General features: G+C 32.9%; 5 protein-coding genes and 1 pseudogene across 5 annotated transcripts; all 6 read right to left on the bottom strand.

The window, feature by feature from the left end:
- Positions 1 to 2920: 2920 nt before the first annotated feature.
- On the bottom strand, positions 2921 to 5149 carry LOC149888224 (uncharacterized). The gene has a single exon (XM_090086881.1). It carries the CDS (start codon positions 5091 to 5093, stop codon positions 3300 to 3302), a length of 1794 nt encoding a protein of 597 aa, XP_089943007.1. The 5' UTR covers positions 5094 to 5149; the 3' UTR covers positions 2921 to 3299.
- A 1326-nt stretch (positions 5150 to 6475) lies between these two features.
- Positions 6476 to 7108, bottom strand: LOC149888223 (uncharacterized). The gene has a single exon (XM_090089032.1). The coding sequence runs from the start codon at positions 7106 to 7108 to the stop codon at positions 6476 to 6478; it is 633 nt and encodes a 210-aa protein (XP_089945158.1).
- Positions 7109 to 8084: 976 nt separating this feature from the next.
- On the bottom strand, positions 8085 to 11954 carry LOC149888221 (zinc finger BED domain-containing protein 4-like). Its single transcript, XM_090089031.1, has 3 exons — positions 10766 to 11954; positions 8661 to 10510; positions 8085 to 8285 (listed from the first exon to the last, which is right to left on the bottom strand). The coding sequence occupies exon 1, from the start codon at positions 11952 to 11954 to the stop codon at positions 11289 to 11291; it is 666 nt and encodes a 221-aa protein (XP_089945157.1). The 3' UTR covers positions 8085 to 8285; positions 8661 to 10510; positions 10766 to 11288.
- LOC149888222 (uncharacterized) lies at positions 8635 to 9707 on the bottom strand (annotated as a pseudogene).
- Positions 11955 to 12115: 161 nt separating the features above from the next.
- LOC145197542 (zinc finger BED domain-containing protein 4-like) lies at positions 12116 to 13669 on the bottom strand. Its single transcript, XM_090089030.1, has 3 exons — positions 13656 to 13669; positions 12970 to 13198; positions 12116 to 12916 (listed from the first exon to the last, which is right to left on the bottom strand). The coding sequence occupies exons 1-3, from the start codon at positions 13667 to 13669 to the stop codon at positions 12116 to 12118; spliced, it is 1044 nt and encodes a 347-aa protein (XP_089945156.1).
- A 1124-nt stretch (positions 13670 to 14793) lies between these two features.
- Positions 14794 to 17658, bottom strand: LOC149888220 (uncharacterized). Its single transcript, XM_090086871.1, has one exon. The coding sequence runs from the start codon at positions 17514 to 17516 to the stop codon at positions 14913 to 14915; it is 2604 nt and encodes an 867-aa protein (XP_089942997.1). The 5' UTR covers positions 17517 to 17658; the 3' UTR covers positions 14794 to 14912.
- Positions 17659 to 21613: the final 3955 nt, after the last annotated feature.

The raw sequence follows: 21613 nt of genomic DNA, 5'->3' as shown, positions 1-21613 counted from the left end.
ATTACATTATTAATCCTCCTAGTGGCAGTGCTAATATAAGTTATAAATTAGTGAATATCTTTAAATTAACAGTCAGCCGTTACGACTACACAGTTAGTCTAAGTTAGTAATGCTAAATTAAAATTATTATTGAAATTGAACTGTTTTATAGTATGGTTATTAGTTTATTAATTTAAGTGTTATAAGTCGGCATTGCTCTATCTGTATAGCATAGGTTGCTAGACAGTGTGAAAAAAGGGTGCGATACGCAAACATTAACTCGAAAAAGAGGTTCCACTGTATGTTTAGCAATGGTACGAAAAAAATACGGTCAACTGGTATTACTACAGTCTACAGCTAATCTAAGTAACAACAATTTATGATATTTCTGTATTAAAAAATTATGCGTGACTAAATCTAGTAACATGAACTGATTGTGATTGCTCAATAATATTTTAATCTTGCAGTACCAGATCTAGTCATGATTAACTTTGTAATACAGAAATAGCTATATGTAAAGATGCGTTTTCAATAATTTTTAATTATGATAATATAAATTATTATAATAATTATCATAATTATACATTTTTTATTAGGCCTACTTTGTGTAATAATTATATTTTGCTACTTACCTGTTGAGGTTAAAGCTTTTTTGATGGTTTGTACTCTTCTGTTTGTAATGCCAAACAAGACAATAAAGGCTTTGAAGCAGACTTTCTGTTCTACATAAGTTCCACCTCGCAGGACTCGTACATGATATGAATAGCTAAATTCATGGAACTGGGCTTTCCCTTCACGACGAGTAGGTCTTCTCTTCAACACTTTCTTTGTCGTAATAAGAGAAGATAGAAATGAGTCTTGTTCGTCTTTTGAAGGGTAAGCATTGAATGCTTTAATAAGAGCTGCTCTGTCTTCTAGATTTGTTTTTTCGAAGCACTTCAAAAATGTGCACTGGCAGTTATTGCCTATTGTGTGGCTTGAAATTCGAGCTTTTTTTGCCTTATCTTTTTTAGAACCCAATGATTTTCTTTTCTTCGGCTTGTCCGTCACTTGAGGAAAATCAGATACATCCGCCATTTCAACAGGTTTGTTTATAACTTTCTCGATTCTGATTGGTTTAGCGTTGTCACATGTTTTACAGCGAGCAATGTGATTGTTCTTCCAGTGGACAGATAAACTAGAAAGCTAAATATCTGTGTAATTTGATCGGTTTTCTAGTTATATAGTCAATTATTATATAGTTAAACTGCAGCCGAATATAACAGGGACGAAAACCCAAAAAAAGCAAAAATGCAGTTTGATCGTTTTTCCAGTGTGGTCTTCATATTTCAAAACACCTAATGTTGTGGATAAGCTTTACAACCAAAAAATTTATCAGCAAATCATTTGTTGCAAGTATGCAACACAAAACGGGAAAAGGGTTAAGTTTTAAAGTTACAAATTCCTTTGTAAAAAAATCGATTGTACAAATTCGACTGTAAAAAATTCGATGCTAAATTATTCGGTTGTGGAAAGTAATTGGGTTTTTTTAAAGTTTTTTTAATTTCATTAAACTTTTAATGATATTCGATCATCTCATTCTATTGTCAATAAATTTGATGTTAGAAATTAGTAAAATCTTTTTCGATTCTAAGCAGTTTTTACACAATTCGGTTCTAGAACATTTTCACAAATTCGGTTCTGGCATTGGACGCCCTTTCATTGAAACAGCCCTTGGCTGATGCAGCCAAAACGGTCTGTTTCCATGAAAGTATTATACTTGGGAGGGGGGGCAGGCTGTTACCCAGCAGTAGAGTGATCAGCGTTACATGCCATTAAAAACATATTACAAAGTTAGGAAAATTCGAAGAAGCTCAGGCTCATTAGGTTTAGTTAAAACTCATATCTTTGAAAAATAATTTTGAAATGGCTGCATCAGCCAGAAGGCGTAGTTTAAGGGTTAAGATCGATTGCACAATTAAAATTCTCTATAAATGTTATCCAGCTTTCTGATCTGCCATCAAATGGTTCTAGTTTTAATATAGGAAGTTTGATTGTTTTATTTCTAGAATTACTTGTTAAGCTTAAAGAATCGTTCTTGGGATCGTGTTTTATTAAATGCCTGTTAATAATTGAAAGTTCGTTCTTACATAAGAGTGCAAATTTTGTGGATGATTCTGCGTTCTGCTGTTGTTCATCATCATCTTCAATCAGCAAAGAAATTTCTTCATCAAATTAAATAACCTTAGTGAATTTTTCATTAATAGGTCTACGTTTTGATTGCAAGTTTGACATTCTGGCTAAATTTACAAACTTTATAATCCGATCATAATAGTAATCTAGTATCTGAACTGACTGGAGCGTAATACAAGTTTAATAATTAATCATGAACGAAAGCAAATCGAAATGGCCATTTAAAATAAACCTGTGTTTTGGCAAATTATGTGATGGCAAATCAAATGACTTAAAATGGTTATTTAATTACGAAAATATGTCACCTCAATGCTTTTACGGAAAGAAATGTAAAGTAAACTTTTTTTTTTTTTTTCTTTTTTTTTTTCGTCCCTATAAATAAATCACTGTAGAATAGGGGAGACTTGTACTGAATGGACAACAAATTTAGACTTTTTTATAAATGCGATTAATATTTATTTTGTGAATAACTATGGCGTGTTTTTTACTTCAGAAGACAAGATTAATATCTTAACCATCTTTAAAAGGTGTAAACCATTGAGCAAGTAAAACATTGTTAAAAAATGCGATAAACATGACCTGCACTAAGTTGTTTAATGATCCATTCAGTACAGCTGATTGTACTAAATGGACCGATCTTGTACTGAATGGACCAGCAGTAAATTTGTAATAAATAAAATGTTGAATTATGCACAGCAATGAGGGTAGGGGAGAGTGGGGTATTGGCGAACAGCTAAGCGGGAATGCGAATTAAAGACAACTATAACTATATATTGATGATATTTATTGCTTATCATTTAGTCTAACTATTCAGTTAAAAACACTCAAAAGCAATTTTCATACATCTTATAAAAAAATAGAAAATTCGATCAAAAACAAAACCATTGGTGTTCGGAATTACCCTACGTACGTGGGGTAATTCCGAACATACCGCGGGGTAATAACAAACACTTTTGGAGTGGATAAAATGATGATCAAAGCAAATCAAACTTAATTGAAGCGCTAAAATATTATTGAATAAAATTTTAAACAAATCAAATGTTAAGAAAGAAATATCAACAAATTTTATTCAAACAAAATAAAATGTTACATCAATGAAATGTCAAATATCTATCAATGTTATTCAAACATATTGTTACTTCCATTTATTAAGTGCAAAAATCACAGAGAAAACCTCTAGATGTGCTTGCACAACTTGTGCACTTCTCGTGGGACCACGACTTACATATGTAACACATAATCCAGTCTTCCGTTGGTGGATCATGATACTTTTCTTCACAAATTAAACAATAACAATCATTTTCTTTATCATCTCTGGTTATTATTTTCTTCTTTGGTTCATTATTAGCCTCAAACTTATTAAAGTTGCTTCCTACCTTCTTTTTTTTAACAGAAATCTTTTTTACTTCTTGTTCCTTCATACTTTTCTTTTGCTCCTTGTCCTTTAAAAAATCTCTCATTAGAGAACTAGTGATAATAGTCGAATGTTTCTTTCTTAGACTTTCTCTGGTTTTCCTTTTTGGCAAATTAGGTACAGAGACAATATTCAAAAGAGGTATTGACTGATTTGATCTATTTGGTAGCAGTTCAGGGGAGACATTCACATCAGGTGACAGACTTACACTAGAAGGATTCAATGACAGATTAGCTAACACTTCAGATGATTTGGCTTGAGTATCTGATTGATTCATTGCATTTACCTGGGATTCTGAACTCATAATGTTATCAAGTAATGACGTTTCAGGTGTAACGATACTTCTTGGAAATAAATCATTGAATTTTGTGGGATCTAACGGATAAATACCAGCTCCTCGAAATCCATCGACTGCTTTTTCAATATTGCTGAGACGATTAAAAGCTTTTGTAAATAGTTCAACAATTTCATATTGAGTAATTCTTCGGCCTACGTTTGCTGCCATAAAAATTTCACATTCCCTGTTATATGCAGATTTGAGTGGACCAAAGTATGTTAAATCTAATGGTTGCATTCTATGGGAAGTGTGTGGTGGAAGGGATAACAATACAATTCCATTTCCACGACAAAGTAGAAAGCAATCAAGACTAATATGGCTCTCATGGTTATCTAGAATTAATAACACAGGTTCGTCTTTGGTTGGTTTAGCAAATGACATAAAGTGATTAAGCCAGTCCACAAATAAATTTTCATTGATCCAACCTGAGTCACTGACCGTGGCAAGCATATCGACATTGCCTCCCCGCAACAACTGATCATTCATGCGTTTTCTTTTAAATACAAAAAATGGAGGAATATACTTTCCTGAAGCACTGAATGCACAAACAACTGTAGTTGTTGAACCCCTTTCCCCACTGGTTGCCATCCCAACTTGTTTCTGGCCCTTAGGGGCTAATATTTTGGAGTTTCGTTGAATATTAGAAATACCGGTCTCGTCAACATTGTATATATGATTTGTGTCGAAGTTATAAGTTCTTTGTAAAGTTTCCAGATTTTCAAAAAACATTTTTACTTCCGTTGCATTAAATCCATTTATTCTGTTTAACGAAGTGGGCTCAGGTTTTCTCAATGAAATATTTGAATTTCTTTTTATGAAAGAATAATACCAGTCTTTACCTGCCAATTGGGTTGTCCTATTAAATTTATGGTTCAGGTTATTTTGTTCAGCAAATTTGAAAGCAATTTGTCGCACCATTTTAATTGTTAACCCATAAAAAACCTGGCTACATTTGACAATATATTCCTTTAACTCTTTTTCTTGTGCATCTGAGAATATACATTTTCTTCCACCTCTTGGTTGTGTTATGAATTCTCTCTTGCAGTGGTCAAATAAAGTGGTTTTAGGCACCGAATAAGCTAAAGAGGCTTGACTTAATGACAAAGTTTTATTGTTCACATCTTTTATGGCCCTTTTTAAATCCTCTAGTCTATATTTTATTTCAGTTTTTCTATTATAATTTCGTGGCATCTAAAATGAAAAAGAAATTTAAATAACATATAAATACATATATATATATATATATATATATATATATATATGTATGTATATATGTATATATATATGTATATTGTAAATGTTTAACTTGCTTCAAAATGTAATTTTAACTTTGAATAATAATAAACTAAATAAATAATTTATAATAACTTTATTTAAGAAACGTCCGTGTGTACACTAGAATACTTCGATGTTTTCTCAAAGTATTTGAAAAGAATATAGCGTATCCAATGAGATATATTAAGTTAATATATATCATTGAGCATTTCTGATATCACACGGACGTAGGCGGTGACATAAGCGTTCGTTATTACCCGACTAAGATCGTTCGTTATTTCCCAGCGACCCAACCAAATGAAATTAAATGAATATATTGAGGTTGTATTAATATACCCTAAATATGATACGTGTTAAAAAACTCCATGATTATGATACTTTGCAACTACATAAAAAAAAGTTTAGGTTTTATATACTTAGTATAGCCAATACATAAATGTTTCGCAAGTAAAAATTACATGAAACAAAGAGAAAAACTTAGAATAGATCTATCGTGAACAACATGCGCATCTATACTACTGTACGTCTGGAACTGATCATGGAACACACTCTCGCCAGGGGGAAAAAAATTTGTCAAGTTTCCTAATCGAGCATGCCGTAATGACCTTGTTCGGATTTACCCCGCGTTCGCCAATACCCCACTCTCCCCTATATTGATGTTCCAATATTGAATGATAATATTGTTATCCTAGTAAAAATTAACCTAAAATGAATCATAATAAACCATGAGTTTTATCGTTTTTTATGCCCAAGATCTTTTTTTTTTACACTCTTATATATTAGAAAGTGTTTTTTGATTTAACCGCCTAGTCAATGACCGGGTACCCGGGTATCCATTCCAGTTTCCAAAGTAGAATTTGCTAACGTCCCTTTAAAACATTTTTATGACTGCTCGGATCCCCAAAGTTGAAGTAGTTTGACACCACTTTTTCGTCAAAATTTTTTGGAATCATTCATTCAATAGCAGTTATTAACTATCAAACTCGATACCTCCTCCGTTCAATAACCAGGTACCCCGGTACTCACTGAAGTTATTACAAATGAAAGCCGGGTTTATACACAATAATAAGACTGTTTATTAAAGTATTTTTTTTATTTAAACACATTGCCATAAAAAATAACAAAGAAGTTAATTATTTCACACACTCCTCACATGTAATGGTTGAAACACAATGCTCATCACAAATAGGGAACTCACATATCGAACATGATTTTCGAGTTTTGCGACGTTTTTAAAATTCGCTGGTGAGACAAACATGGCATACCCCAGTAATCTTTTTTCTTCTGGTTGAATCGGTTTATGCCTGGGGTTTAGAAGATTTAGATGTTGCTGGTTGCACATATAGATTTATTGCTCGACAAAAAAAAATTTCAATTGCCACTTTCGCAGTAAATTGCCTCATGATTTGTGGATTATGCGAACGTTTTTCAACAAACGGAATACACAGCTCTCCGCCCAGTTGCCGATAAAACAATCGTCGCTCATATGATTTTTTTGGAAGCACTTTATTATTCTCATAATAAAGGATATATGCTGCTAGGCAGGTAACATCGAGAACATTGTAGAAAAATGCTAGAGCCCATCTTTGAGTTAATCTTTTAGTAATATATCTACCAATCATTTTATCAACACCAGCTTTTGACCAGTTGTAAAATTCAATAATTTCTGGTTTTTTCTTTGCATCATCACCGATCTTTGCTACCTGATGCATTGATGATAGCATAATCACTGCTTTGTTTTTATTGGGCACATAGCTACACATGGTTACTTTTTCATGAAAGCCAAACACGGTGGATAGTTCTTCTCGTGTTTTCAATGCAATCATTGCTGGTGGAATGCATGTCTTATTTTTCTTTAAAGTGCCAACAATTGTTAGATCCCAGGATAGTAAAGATTTTGCCAATGACAGAGTAGTGAAGTAATTATCCATTGTAATGTTTCTACCGGATCCTTTGTATTGTACTACCAAGTCTTTTACAACTCTCTCACCAACACCAACGACCGGCACTTGATTTTCCAGTGTAAATCTGACCTGTGAGGGGATACGAGTTTTCTGCATCACATATCCACCATACTTTAATTCCATACTTGGCTGGCTTTGATGGAATATATTGAGTGAACTTAGTTCGACCCCGATATGTGTAAAGTTGCTCGTCGATGGACAGGTGCTCTGTTGGGTTATAATGTTTTGCTAAATTACTATTAAGCATTGTCCAAATGTCTCGTATTGGAGCAGCTTTATCAATCTCCATGCGTTGAGTACGAGTATTGGCATCATCAAATCGAATAAAACGAATGATGTTCCAAAAGCGATTGATGCCCATTGCTGCACGATACAATGGATATGAGTACGACTGCCACATATCCTTTGTATTTGAGTTTTTGGCGCCAGAGGTTATCAAAATAGCCAGGAATGCATAAAATTCCTGAAGTTCAAGATTTTGCCACACTAGTTGTTTTTTCAATGGATTTTTTTCATCATATGTTGAGTTTGCTTTTTTATTCGTTTGACGTATAATGATATCAGCCATTTCTGGAGTGAAAAATAATTTGAATGTGTCTAGAATTGACAGCATGTTCGTATTTCTTTTAGGCCCACACCTCTGTTGCACAATGTTATGCCTTGTAACTTGATGTTCACTTTTTGGTATCTTAGTCCACTTAGTACCATCTTTTGCTGTCATAGTTGGCCCACTAACTGGCGTTTCTAATTCACTTTCTTCATCTTCGTCATCATCATCTTCTATTTCACTTTCTTCATCTTCGCCGAGTGCATTCTCATCAACTTCTTATAAAAGTATACACAATATATAAAACATTATATTTCATAATCATTGTTGCATAATAGAAAATAGAATTTCAATATACCAGTATTATCAAAATTCCAAGCTACTACTTCCTTTCTGGTAAAAAAATCATCATCGTCACTATCAAACACGTGGCCAACGCCAGATTCTTCACCATCAAATATTTCGCACACATTTCTTTTGAAAAAAGTTTTCAGTTTATTATTTTATTTTTTGATTGAAAGTAAAAAATAATTTATTCAAAAATAAAACATGGAAAAAACTCATTACCGTTGAAAACCTAATGGATCCATCGTATTTCTATAACTCCATCCATCATCCATTATATTATCCATTACTCAATACAATTATTTACTTACAGTATTATTACTTTCTAATAAAGCAAAAAAAACCTCTCTTTTTCACAATAAATTTAAAACATTATAGCTTTGTTCTTTTCACTACACAGTAGGTGGGTACCCGGGTATCCGTTTATTGAACGAATGGTGAAATTTTGGTTATTGACCGTACGGTTAAATCTATTCATCATAAGGGTGATAAATGGGAGCTTAAAAAAACGAAAAGAGTATGTTGAGAAAGTCTAGATTTTTCTGACTACGAAAATAATGTAAGTTGAAATAATTATTACAACTTCAGACGAAAGTCTCAATCAGGAAGTGAAATTACAATTATCACAAACATATAGGATTGCATAATCTGCACTTGTGCATGCTTTATGTGCCCAGCTGGCACACTGTCTGCAACGGTACCACAGTTCATTGTCTTGACCAATATCTCCACATATTGCACACTAGTCGTTAATTGATTTAATTTCTCCACGAATATTTAAATACTCTTCAACACCATTATCACTTCTTTCAACATTGTTATCATTAGTGTTAGCCTCATTATCATATGTTGGTATTGGAAACTTTAGAGATTTTAAATTTTTAGATTTTTTTTCTTGGTTTCCTTGGTTGTTTTCTTTTTAAATTTTTTTGTTTTTCAGAAAAGTTGTGTTTTTTTAACTTTCTCTGAAGTTGTTGATTTCAGAGAGCTTCTTTGACTGGAGTATCAGTTAAAATGGAAGAAGATAGCTTTTCGCAAGCACCTTTGCATTTTTCTAAACGAGCTTTTGCAGTAGCATAAGGGCGAATACTTTCTACTTCCAGGGAACGACTTGCATTTTTGTTAACTTCACAATTTCTTGTTATTTCTACTAAAACTGGATAAATGTTGAGTGCCTCAGAATTTAATTTGTTTATTTCTATAGAAACTGGATTGATATTGAGTGCCTCAGGATTGAGTCTGTTTGTAACCTGGGATAAAATAAAATCTTCATCTTTCCATCGATCTGGTTGAAATGGATTTATGCCAGATGCTGAAAAACCACTAATGGTGTTAACTAGTGTTGATGCTTTTGTCCAAGCCTTTCCAGAAATTTCTGCTATGTCATAGATCGAGACAGTTTTTCCTGGATGTGATACCAACCAGCTATCAATTTCACGGTTATAATGACGTTTGAAAGGTCCGTAAACTGCTATATCCAGTGGTTGTAGTTTGTGTGATGTATGGGATGGGATTGTTAAAACAATGACACCATTCTCTGATGCTAAGTCAATGAAGTCAATTGACATATGTGTCTCATGATTATCTAGGATTAATAGCAAAAGATTTGGCTTAGATGATCTAACATTTTATTATAAAATGATTAAACCACTCTTTAAAGGTTGATTCCACCATCCATCCAGATTTTTTAGCAGTGCCAACAGAACCAGGAACTGAATTTCTTAAAAAGAAATCTTTAAAATGGACACGTGGAAATATGTAGAGTGGTGGTTATGATGACCCACTTGCATTTACAGCATTACAAATTGTTACCAAGATACCTCATTCAGCACTTGTAACAGAGCCAACTTGACGCTCTCCTCTTCCAGCTAAAACATGCTCTGGCACTTGAACAGTAGTGATGCCAGTCTCATCAACATTCCAAATGTCATTTGGTGAAAAGTTGTATTTAGTCAAAACACTATGCAGATTATTATAAAATAGATCAACATTATGTTTATTGAATGCTGACATTCGACCAATTGATGTTGCCTCTGGTTTTCTTATACCAAGTTTTCTTACACCAAGATTACGTTTTAAAAAAGCTCTAAACCAATCAACACCAGCACATTTATTTATTTCCCAAGGTTTTGTGCAACCTGGATGTGAATGTGGAAATATCTTCTCAAATTTTCGAGGATATTCAAATGTTAGTGCTCTTACTTTAAGAGGACTTAACCCACATCCCACTTTTGAAGAAACTAAGCAATATTGAACCAGTTTTTTTTTTTTCTGATACTGAAAACACTTTCATAGAACTGTTACTATATGGAACACATCGTAATTTATTTAATCCATCTGGTGATTGCTGAGCTTCTTTAATTCTCCTTTTAAGAGTTGAACGTTTGACTTTAAATATCTCAGCAACTTTTCTTTCAGATAAAGTTTTTGTCAAAATGTTCTCAACTGCTTGGATCATATTATTTGGATCCCAACCACTGATCTCTATAACAACTGGATAGCGCAACTCCGAGCAAAACTTCTTATTTTTTGACGCCAAAATCGCCATATTGGAAAGCCTCAAAAATTTTAATCCTGTAAGCTTTAAGTTCTGTTTTTCGGCTTATCCCTTTATCGCTTTATCGCACATATCAGACTTCATTGTTCTGGGGCTTTCCAATATGGCGATTTTGGCGTCAATTTTGATATTAGAGATGCGCTATCCAGTTATTATAGAGATCAGTGATCCCAACTAGTGATGTGCTGGAACCAGTTGATGCCGAGTCTCCGATTCCTGGTACCCGGCTGGAAAACCGGGTCCAATTCCGGATATCCGGCACCGAGTCCATTTTTTTAAAAGTTGGAATACAAACTTGTAAAATCTCTAACGATGAACTATTCACACAAAATACGCTTTTTACGCTAACTAACCAAAAGTTATGTGGCGGAACTACCATTTAGCAAAACCCCGCAATGCAGGGTAAGGGGCCTGAGTTGTAGGGGCTTAAATTTTTTTAAAAATTGTGCAACAGTATTTTAATAACTATACTTAGTTTAAAATTCTTTTTCTCTCCTGGTGGTTCGGGCCTAAATAATATTTTGTGTGGAAGGGGGCAAAACTTGAAGTTCCGCCACTGAAAGTTTTACTAGGGAAAGTAAAAGATTAAGAGAGACAAAGAATTGCAAAAAAGGGTAGACTTTCTCGACTGTAGTGTGATTAAAATAAAACAAATTTAAACAAATAAAAGAACTTAAACAACACTTATTTGCTGTATCTTATTTTAATAGTTTTATTAACTTTAGATTGTAATGAACAAACATTAGGTATTCTCCGTTATCTGCTTTTGGTCTGCTCCTTGTTGCTTCGTATATGTCCCCACCAGCACTAAATAACCTTTCACTTTCTATTGATGACGGAGGTGCTGTAAGATATTTTAATGTCATCTTTTTTAGTTTTTCAAATTGCATTCCACATTTACTCCACCACAAAAACGGACAATCTGTATTTTCTAAAAGAGGCAGAGATAAATAGTTGTCTATTTCTTGAGTAATTGCAGACCTTAATATTGTTTGCTTCTTAATTATGTCAGCAACTTCAATATCTATTAGTTCTCTTTCTGCCTCGGAACGTTTTTCATTCTGCTTTCTTCCAGTTCTCATAAAAGCTACATCTTTAAAACAATCATCAATGCTAATGAATCCAGTAGAGGCTGGAGCTTTTACTATTGGAACATCGTCGGAGTCAGAGTCAACAACATCTTGCGCTCCTTGCATTTCTTTCCATGCTTCTTCAACCCACTCTATAATAACATTTTCATCTGCATGTTGATAAAGTAATTTATATCGTGGATCCAAAAATGTTGATACACATAACATTTTGTTAAGCAAAAGTTTATCAAGTCTTTTAGTAACAGATTTTATTAGTTCATCAATCATCGTCATCATCCCCAGCGTATTTATCACTTGATGAAGCTTTTTGTAATAAAACTTTTAATGCTAGAACAGATGGTATAATTATTGCGCAAGTTTCGTCCCTCCTACCACATTTTTTTTGTTAAGTTTTCAAATGGAGCAAGAATGTAAACAAGTTTTTCGACTATTCCTCATTGATAATTAGTAGGAAGTTTAATTTCATCAAACTCTGCATAAGTGGCCAAAGGAACTTTTTGTTCAAAAGTTCTTTGTAGCATTTCAAATGAACTGTTCCAGCGAGTTGAAACATCTTGTTTCATTTTGTGAGGTTCAGTACTTAATTGCTGCTGAATTGATTTTAATTTTGCACATGCTATTGGTGAATGATTAAAATGGGTCGTTATTCCTCTGCATAAAGTTAAAATTTCCTTGATGGTTTTTTGGCTAAATATAGAGTCATGAATACATAGCTGCAAAGTATGGATAAAGCATGGAATTGATGTCATTCCACTGTTTTTTACTGCAGCTTTCATATTGCTTGCATTATTGGTAACAATAAGATGAATTTTGCTTAACGGGATTTCAAAAGATTCTAAACCTTTTTGTAAATACTCTTTTGTATGAACACCTGTGTGAATTTCCGGAAAATGAATTACTCGAAGAACAGCAGTTTCTTGGGAAAATTTAGTTGGACCTATCCAATGTCCAGTTATGCTTAAGAATGCGATTTCCGCTGTCCAAATATCTGTCGTCAGAGACAAATAGTTTGCCGCGGAGATTTTTATTTTTATATTCTCAAACAGTTCATCATACATGCTAGGGATTACGTTTTGGCTGAAATATGTTCTACATTGTAATTTGTAATTGGGGTTAGCATCTTTAATCAGTTCATTAAATCCCGTATCTTCAACAATAGAAAATGGCTGAATATCCAATGTGATAAGTTTGCCTATTATTTTAAGGATTCGAATAGATCTGTGGTCATCAATATTCTATTTTTTTTTATTTTTTTTTTGTTTAAAGCATGAATTATGTTACTTTGTACTGTATTGGTGGTAGAAGAAACTGAGGTTTCAGAAATAGACGGAAATAATTGAACCTTTTTTTTTTCCGCAAGTTCAAACTCTTTGCAGTGCTTTAAACGCAAATGTTTTACCATTGCTGTAGTTCCATAAGACTTTAAAGATTTTCCTCCTCTCGTAACTAAACTATCACATTGTTTGCACTTGCTCATATGAGGAGTCGTGCTTATATCATAAAACTTCCACGCTATACTTTTTTAATTCAAAATTTTTTTTTCAAATAAAATTTCTATAGAGATAATGAAAGTACATTTGATATCACACGTTTTCGATTATTTTATATAAAACTATAATTTTTTTAATAATACGTTCGAAATGCGCTACAAACGAAAAGCGCTATCAGCATTCGAAAGAAGAAAAAATATCTTGTGTTTTAACAGAATAAAAAGAAGCTATTAAATATTTTTTACCCTCATTCATTTTATTCGTATTCTCAAATTATTTTATTTAGCGTTACAGTTTTTGTATTCGTATAAATTTTTTTGCAAAAATATATTAAAAAATATTTTAAGTGAGATTGTTTTAAGTTAATAGAACTTTGTGGTTATCGACTACATAATGCTCTTAGAATTATATCAAGAAGTTTATTGGTTGAAGTTTATTGGTAGAAACTAAAAGAAAAATCAATTTAAGATAAAAAAGAAGATACCCGGTATCGGCCATTCTCTAATCCCAACCACCCTTTACTGCTGTTGCTTTCCTATGTCTCATAATGTTTCTGAAACAAACAAAAAAAGAATAAAAATTGCATATAATTTTATCATAAAAATTACTTTTTCGTGTTACTTTTTATATATAACATATATAAAAGCTTAAATGTAGAACAATATAAATTAAATTGAGTGATACTTTATTCGTAACTTTTTGTATTACGAATAAAGTATCAAATTATTGAATTTACAAAATAACTTCTAGCTACAAGTAGGGGTGGTAACCGATTAACGATTAGTCGATTAAAAAAACTTAATCGTTAATCGATTAATTTCCAAACGATTAATCGAATAATTTTATAAATCGTTTCAAGCGTTTTAATTTTTAAAGCCACTTTAAAAATCAATAAAATTCGGCGTTTTTTGACAATAAACTTTTACCTCGTACCGCTGTGAAATGTAAACAAATAATATACAGTAAAATCTCTCTAATTTGAATCTCCATTATTCCAAAACCTTCGTAATTCAATTAAATGTAAAGTCACCGTGAAATGCGATTAAGAAGAGTCAACATTCTATAATTTGAAAATCTCTCTAATTCAAACTTTTATTTTTCCCCGTAAAAATTCGAATTACAGAGATTGTACAGTATTTTCAGTGCGGTAGTACAAATAGCCTGGTCGAAAGAATCCGGATTGAATCTGACCATTGATATCTTCGGATGTATCACTGATGGTGCTTCAATTATGAAGAAAATGGGACGAGAAATGGGGGTTATTCACCAACTTTGCAATTGCCATGGGACATGGCCTACTATATAACACGGCCGGATTTGTTGCCTTGAACGCAAAAAATTAGTGGGCCGATTTTAGGTTTTTAGCTTTTGAATCAAAACCTGAAGGTAATTCTATAAAGACATTAATAATATTTAAATAATTTGCTCTTAGCTATAATTATTACTATTACCAAAATTCTTAACCTTCAAACACTAAAACAGTTAGCTAATAATAAATCATGATTGCATTAAGCGAATGAACTATCTATTTTAGCCATCAATTTTAATCTACAAAATCTTAGTCTTAAAATTATTGGTTCAAACAACTAAAATTAACAAAAATGTTAGTAAAACTAGCATAATTTTTAAATGTACACATTTACTGAAAGCATTTACATATATTACAAAAAGATTAATCAAGTCAAGTTTCTTTTGTTTCTCAAAAAAACAATATACATATACTATGTTGTTATGGGTTTATTCATTTGTCTTTTTTGGTTTGTCGAACTTTAAAGGCAGCAACTTCATTTTTTCTAATGTTTCCATTTTTAATTTGTTGCTCATTGTTAAAATATATGTTGGTAATAATTGTGCTTACCAAATGCCTTCCCCATTCCTCATGTTCTATACACATAAAATCACTATCACTTGGTTGATATTTTTCTAGCGCTAGCAAGGATGCATTTTTTATATCATGGGAATACTTTAGTAACATTTTCTTTACAGTGTCCAGAATTATAAACCCATTACAAACATAGTTAGCTAATTCTTTGGAAGGTTTTGTTAAACCACCACGTGAAAGAATTTCCAGATATTCTGTTGAGACTTTATTGAAACTTAATGATTTCAGACAGTTAGAACAGTTATATTTATCCCCAATCTTTTTCGTGATGTAACCAGATATATTGATTGCAACTTCGTAAGAGTCATGACAAAGCTCATTCTCTTGAATTTCATTGCTATATTTTTCCAATTTTATTAAAAGTTCATTTTTGTCAATTTTTGTATCAAGTTTAAGATTGCTCGTCCAACAATTGATATTGGCTTTAATTAAGGATTTCATGCATAATATCTTTTCAGAGCTTTGAACTTCACGTAAACTGACTAAAAATCTTCCACCGCTCATTTGTCGATATTTACTGAAATGTCTTTCTAATGGATCAGTTTGAAACCTGCTAGTTAAAACATATTTATATCCTTCTGAAAATAAATCTTCAATCAGACTTGCAGTACCCTTCAGTGTTGTAATTAATGCATTAGTTGTTTGAGCAGATAAAGTATACTTATTACATCTTTGAAACTGCAAGTTTTTCCATTCATTAATCCATGTTGCAAAAACTCGAAAAAATTGTGACTTTTTGTCACCTGGAATAGCTGCATTACCAATCCTATTGTTTGTATTAAACATTACCTTTGAATTAGAAATAGTCCACCAAATATTAATAAGCCTTAGAAATCCAGCAGCTGCAGTTTCGTTTGGAAAATAGCTGATGATTGCAGCAGAGGTGGTTTCATCAAAAATATTTAAAGCTAAAGGAACACTTTGTTTGTTGTTTCCTGGATGTAAAGTTTGGGCAGACAATTTGAAAGCTTTTTTTAAGTTAGCAGGTAACAATTCATCTTTCTCATAAACTTTATGCAATAAACTCCAAGAAATTTCTCCAGCTTCAACATGAATAATATCATCAAACTCAATAAAATCAAAAGGTGGAAATACAAACCGTTTTGAATTTAATAAATTATTTCTAATGTTTTTCAGTAAATGAACACTGTCATATAAATTGTAAACCCGGTGTCCCATAAAAGTAAAATATATTTCATTATCTTGTTCACCAAACTTTAAACGTAGAATTTTAAATGCTGAAACATTTGTTGCATGATTGTCAGTTATTATAGCTCGTACATTAAAAGATGCTTTATATAAAGTATCTAACGTTTCTTCTATATGTGAACTAATCATAGAACCAGAAATTTGAAATTCTGGACAGGCCTTAATTACAAAGGGGATAGATTCTTTCAAGCTAACCACCATGAACACAACTATACCAGAATAGAAATTACCATCATCATCAGCACCAATTAAACTTACTCCATGATATTGGACACCTTTTTGTAAATACATCTCATCAATTAAAACAACACAGTCAGCACTAATACTACCATTTTCCAAAAGTAATAATAATCCTGATAATGGATCAATGCCACCCTTTGAAAGTGATTTTAAATAAGACAACGAAGGAAGTGGAAACTCTTCTAATAGCAAAGTATAAGCCTGTTTTGATGTATATCTGTGCATTAGAGAAAATCTAATGATTTCATTTGTGTAGATTGGACGTCCTTGTGGTTTATAAAGAGATAATTTATATAAATCTGATAATACACTTTTTGATACGTTCTTTGCAACTTCATGCATATAAGAAACAAAATTAAGAAGCATACTGGCACTGGTCAATTTAAAAACACTGCCTTCTCTAAACCATTTAGGCAATGGAACTGGGATACCTTTCATATGTAGCTTTACATGTAAGTCTTTATCAATAGTAATACTGTCAATGTTAGGAGTGACATCCCCGTCGTCGAAATAAATTCGAAGAAATAACACACGGTTATCAACTAGTTTAAATGAAAATCCTGCTGGACAAAAACTTTCATTAAGATCTATAATGCTTTTAATTGTATCATGTTTTCTAAAATCGTATGTTTCATCGAGAAAAGGATGAGAATATATACGAACTGCAGGGGGCTTACGTAAAGCTGAGGTTGATTGAATTAAAGATGGCTTTGATAGGATGTTTTGGTTGGTAATAATTGTTGGTATAGGATTTTCGCAATAATTCAATGTTATACGTTTACCTCTTTTCAAATATTTATCTTCAAAATGATCGATACATATAACTGAGTTTTCTGTGGGGCTCCAATCAGCTCGGTTGACAAACTTAATCCAACAATTTCGAAGATCTAACTGATTGCTATCAGGAAAACTAAACACAGTTTTGTATGTTACGTGGTTGCTGTTACTGGAACATTCTTCAATCTTTCGCTTATAATTACTTCTACAACCAACAACACAACACTTTTTTGGCATTGCAAAATAAAGTATTACTTGAATTAAAAAAAGTTTAATTTAAGATTGTTAAATCGGTTCATTGTAAACTTCAAACTCGTGTTTTTTCGGCCCACTAATTTTTTGCGTTCAAGGCAACAAATCCGGCCGTGTTATATAGTAGGCCATGCATGGGATTTATCTTGCAGTATGTGATATTCTTTATAAGAAAAAGAGTTGAGCAATGGAAACAACTCAAGAAGAACTAATCAATGATGAGGATGATGAAAATGAAGAAGTTGAATCTGATCCTGATGATGTTAATGACAATGAAGAATGCTGGAATGAAGAAAATAATAGTTTTGTTGATGAGGGAACCCAGTTAAATGAGGACTATGGTATTATTATATCAAAGGTTCGTAAAAAAATCAAGATGTTTAGAAAATCACCACTTAAAAATGATAATCTTCAAAACATTTGTAAAGCCGATTTAGGAAAAGAGCTTAAGCTTAGTCTGATATTAAAACAGGATGGAATTCTCTAATCAGGTTGTTAAAACGATTCTTGGAATTAAAAAGTGCTATTGGAAAAGCTCTTATGGATATACTCAGAACTGACTTGATTTTAAAAGAAGAAGAAATAAAAGAGATCTCTGATATTGTTCAGGCTCTTCATATTGTAGAGCTATGTTTTATAGCATTGGGAAATAAAGACTGTAATCTGATGAAATCTGAAAAAAATTTTTTGTTTTTAATCTTAAAGAGCAAAATACTAATAAAGGTCAAAATTTATTTACTGTTGTCTCTGAGAGAATTAATAAAAGAAGAAATTGTAATATTGTTGGTTTACTTCAATATTACAATTTCTTCTTTTATTAATTCTCTCAGAAAGTCAGAAAGTCAGAAAGTCAGATTCAGAATCACCAGGTAATCTTTTAAAGTACCCAAAGAAAAATGGTATTGTTAAAACAGCAAGAGAAATGTATGTACGCTTGTTTCTACATGATGATAACCTAAGGAGTAGTGAATTAGAAGTAGCATCTGAGTTTAAATCCACTTCTAATATGGAACCAATGAAAAAAAAACTAAAGCTGAAGAACAAGCAGAAATTCTATCACCTACAACTTCATCGATAGGAACAGCTAAAGGACTTGTAGTTCATCCCCTCAAGAAATTTTGATTTGAATTAAACGTGAAATGTCAGTATTTGAAAGCACTGGAAAAAGACCATGCGCTTTATAAAAGACTTACAACGCCTTCCCCCATCTTCTATAGAAGCAGAAAGAAGTTTTAGGGCTGCTTGTTTGTTTATTTCTAAGTAACGAACTAGTTTAAATGTTAATATTAATAACAACTTATGTTTTTTAAGATCATATCTGACGAAAAAAGAGAAATAAAACCTTAATGAGTTGCAATATACTTTTTGAAACTCGTAAAATTTTTTAAAAATTAATCGAAAATTAATTGATTAATCGATTAATTTAGCTAAAATTAATCGTTAATCGATTAATTCAAAATACCGATTAATTTACCGCCCCTAGCTACAAGATACACTGGAAAATAATTCAACTACAACGAATTTAATAACTCAAAGTAATATTTCACTTTGTATGAAATATAATATTCTTAATAGAAATATGTTAAAACAAAACTCATTACCTTACTGAGTAACTTGTATTCTAAATTTAGCTGCCTTCCAATACTGAAGTTTATGTCTTGTTTTTTTTTTTTTAGTATATTTTATTAGTCACACTTTCACAACTTGTTTATATTAAAAAAACACGAGTATTTTGTTTCAGTAAGTAACAAACTCAAACGCAATAAATGCTCATATCGGAAAATGGTCTGGTCCATTCAGTACAATCAATGGTGGTTCATTCAGTACATTTATAAATATCCACATGTTACCCATATAATTACAACAATCTGTACTCCAGATAACTTTCCTTCTACTATTATCCGAAGTCCAAAATATATATCACTACTACTAGAAAAGGAGAGTTCTTGGACAAAAGAGAGAGTTCTTGGACAAAATGATTTTTTTTTTTGATAATCGTGGGGTTGAAAATTTTTCTGGGATAAAAATTCCTGACGACGACGAGAAAACGTTTTATTTTTTCATGACGTGATAAAACACGCGTAATGAAAAAAAACTTTAATTTTTGTAAAGGTGTTTAAATCTTGATAATTAAGCGTAATAAAACACTTGTCCGAGAAGAAGATAAAAGCTTCCGGATTGTCCGACTTGCGCGTCACCTGAGTTGAGCGTGACGACGAGCCTTCTGCCGGATGCGACGCTGGGCATGGAGTCTGCCTCTCCAAAATTTCTGTAAAAGGAAATGGTGGTGGTGGACCCAATGGAAGCATTGGATTGGTACAGCAGTCCCGTCGATTTGTTGTTGAATAAAGTCAAATTTACTCCGTTCCACGAAGACAAGTAAAACTCTTCCAATCCTGAGGATGAAAAAATGCATGTGCTGTCTCCGTCGTATCCAGGAAAGTAGGTGTAATTGTTGGTGTTGTATGGAGTCCAAGGAGTGAGAACGGTGCCGTTTCCAGGAGGTAAATTTCCGTCGTACATTCTGACTCTGGATTCCCACCAGTTTCCAGAAGAGCCGATGATGTGCGCTCTGATGTATTTGAGAAAGACTCCGTTTCCTTTTCCGTTGGTGTTCATCAAAACATATTCGCTTCCATAAGTCGTATTCAAATATCGGAACGATTTGCAGTACAGCTTGAAAAGAGGAATATTGGCAGGAATGGACGCAAGAGTGGAAATGAACGGTTGAATCCAATACGTGATGGCTGTGGCATTTTTGTTCACCAGTTGAATGGAGACGTCGTTTCTAAAAGGCATGTCTAACGTCAAGTATCCTCTCAAGGAAGTGGTGCTGAAAACGTTGCATCCTTGCAAAGAGTTGACGTAATACGGTCCTCCCAATGGCGAAAAAAGCAAATCAGTAGCGAGACCTGTAGCGTCCACTCCAATTCCTTTCGTTGTTTCTGCATAATTTCCAACGTTAATTTCTCCGTCTGTAAAGATTCGAATAAAAACATTTCCAGGAACATTTGTGCCAGAGGCGCTGTATAAAGCCAGCCACAGCCTTCTCAGCACTCCAGATTTTCCGGAAAACGAAAACACAGGAACAGTCGTTACCGCTGCCAACGTTTGAGACTTAAAACCCAAACTGGTGAAACTGGATCCTGGAACGACACTTGTCAAACTCGATTTTTGCAACAACAAGTCGACGTAACTTTTCGTCGCTCCATCTTGCGCGTTTGAAGGGTCAAGCACATTGATTAGTTTGTGAGAATTCAAATCCAAGTCCGCGGTTCCCACAGTAGTTCCACCGCCTGACGCGTGCGTGTCCACATAATTTGTGAAGGCTTTCCGGATAATCCAAATCAACCTCCAAAATGTACGAAACCGATCTCCAATTGGACAGTTCGTCTTCTACCATCCATTCGAAACCACGAGTGGGAAGAGGTTTACACATAGCCCATCCGTACAAGTTGTTAGCATCCAAGTATTGGATAAATTTTGATGGTTGGTTTGGATCGTACGAGTCGCTCATGTATTTGTTGTTCGATTTTCCATGCCGATTTGAAATCATGCTTATCCCTCCACGGGTTCCTTTTTGGATCATTCGAAGCATGTCGGGGTCGCTCAACAATTCCAATTCTATTTTTGTTTTTTTTAAACAAGCGTCCCAAGCCAACCCGGGAGACGTGTAATACCAGGCTGGGTCGAGCTTGTAATTTTTTATCCAAACGTCCCTGAAATTTTCAAAGACGTCAGCCAGAATCAAAACGTCAGTCACGTTGTACAAATCGTGATAATCTCTAAACGTTTTGCATTGAAACACGTTCAAAACCTTTTGCGCATGCGCGTAATTTTCATCGCATATTTTAGGGGGGGGGTCCAAAATTAACTTTTTTTAGATTTTTTGTAGTTTAACCACTAATTCTTAATTAATTTTTTATGCTGATTTCGAATTTCACAATTTTTTTACTTCATTATCAATATTTAGCCTTCTACTTCAATTTTTTAAAAAAGTGATTTTTTTCACAAAAGAATTTACTGTTAAATTAAATGAAATCATTATTATTTTCAAATATAAGCGATGTAAAACACATAGT

Source organism: Hydra viridissima, unplaced genomic scaffold (assembly GCF_058129835.1).
Source record: "Hydra viridissima isolate aposymbiotic clone 2 unplaced genomic scaffold, HvirCarnegie_v1 scaffold_5, whole genome shotgun sequence".
NCBI lineage: Eukaryota > Metazoa > Cnidaria > Hydrozoa > Anthoathecata > Hydridae > Hydra > Hydra viridissima.
This window is presented reverse-complemented; position numbering and strand designations above follow the sequence as displayed.

Bases quoted from the DNA above. Each gene is read 5' to 3' on its own strand.
- LOC149888224 (XM_090086881.1), bottom strand. From the start codon at position 5,093: ATGCCACGAAATTATAATAGAAAAACTGAAATAAAATATAGACTAGAG.
- LOC149888223 (XM_090089032.1), bottom strand. From the start codon at position 7,108: ATGGATAATTACTTCACTACTCTGTCATTGGCAAAATCTTTACTATCC.
- LOC149888221 (XM_090089031.1), bottom strand. From the start codon at position 11,954: ATGACGATGATTGATGAACTAATAAAATCTGTTACTAAAAGACTTGAT.
- LOC145197542 (XM_090089030.1), bottom strand. The intron at 12,917-12,969 runs GTACAAAGTAAC...AAAAAAAAATAG, and splicing joins TTTCTTCTACCACCAATACA to AATATTGATGACCACAGATC.
- LOC149888220 (XM_090086871.1), bottom strand. From the start codon at position 17,516: ATGCCAAAAAAGTGTTGTGTTGTTGGTTGTAGAAGTAATTATAAGCGA.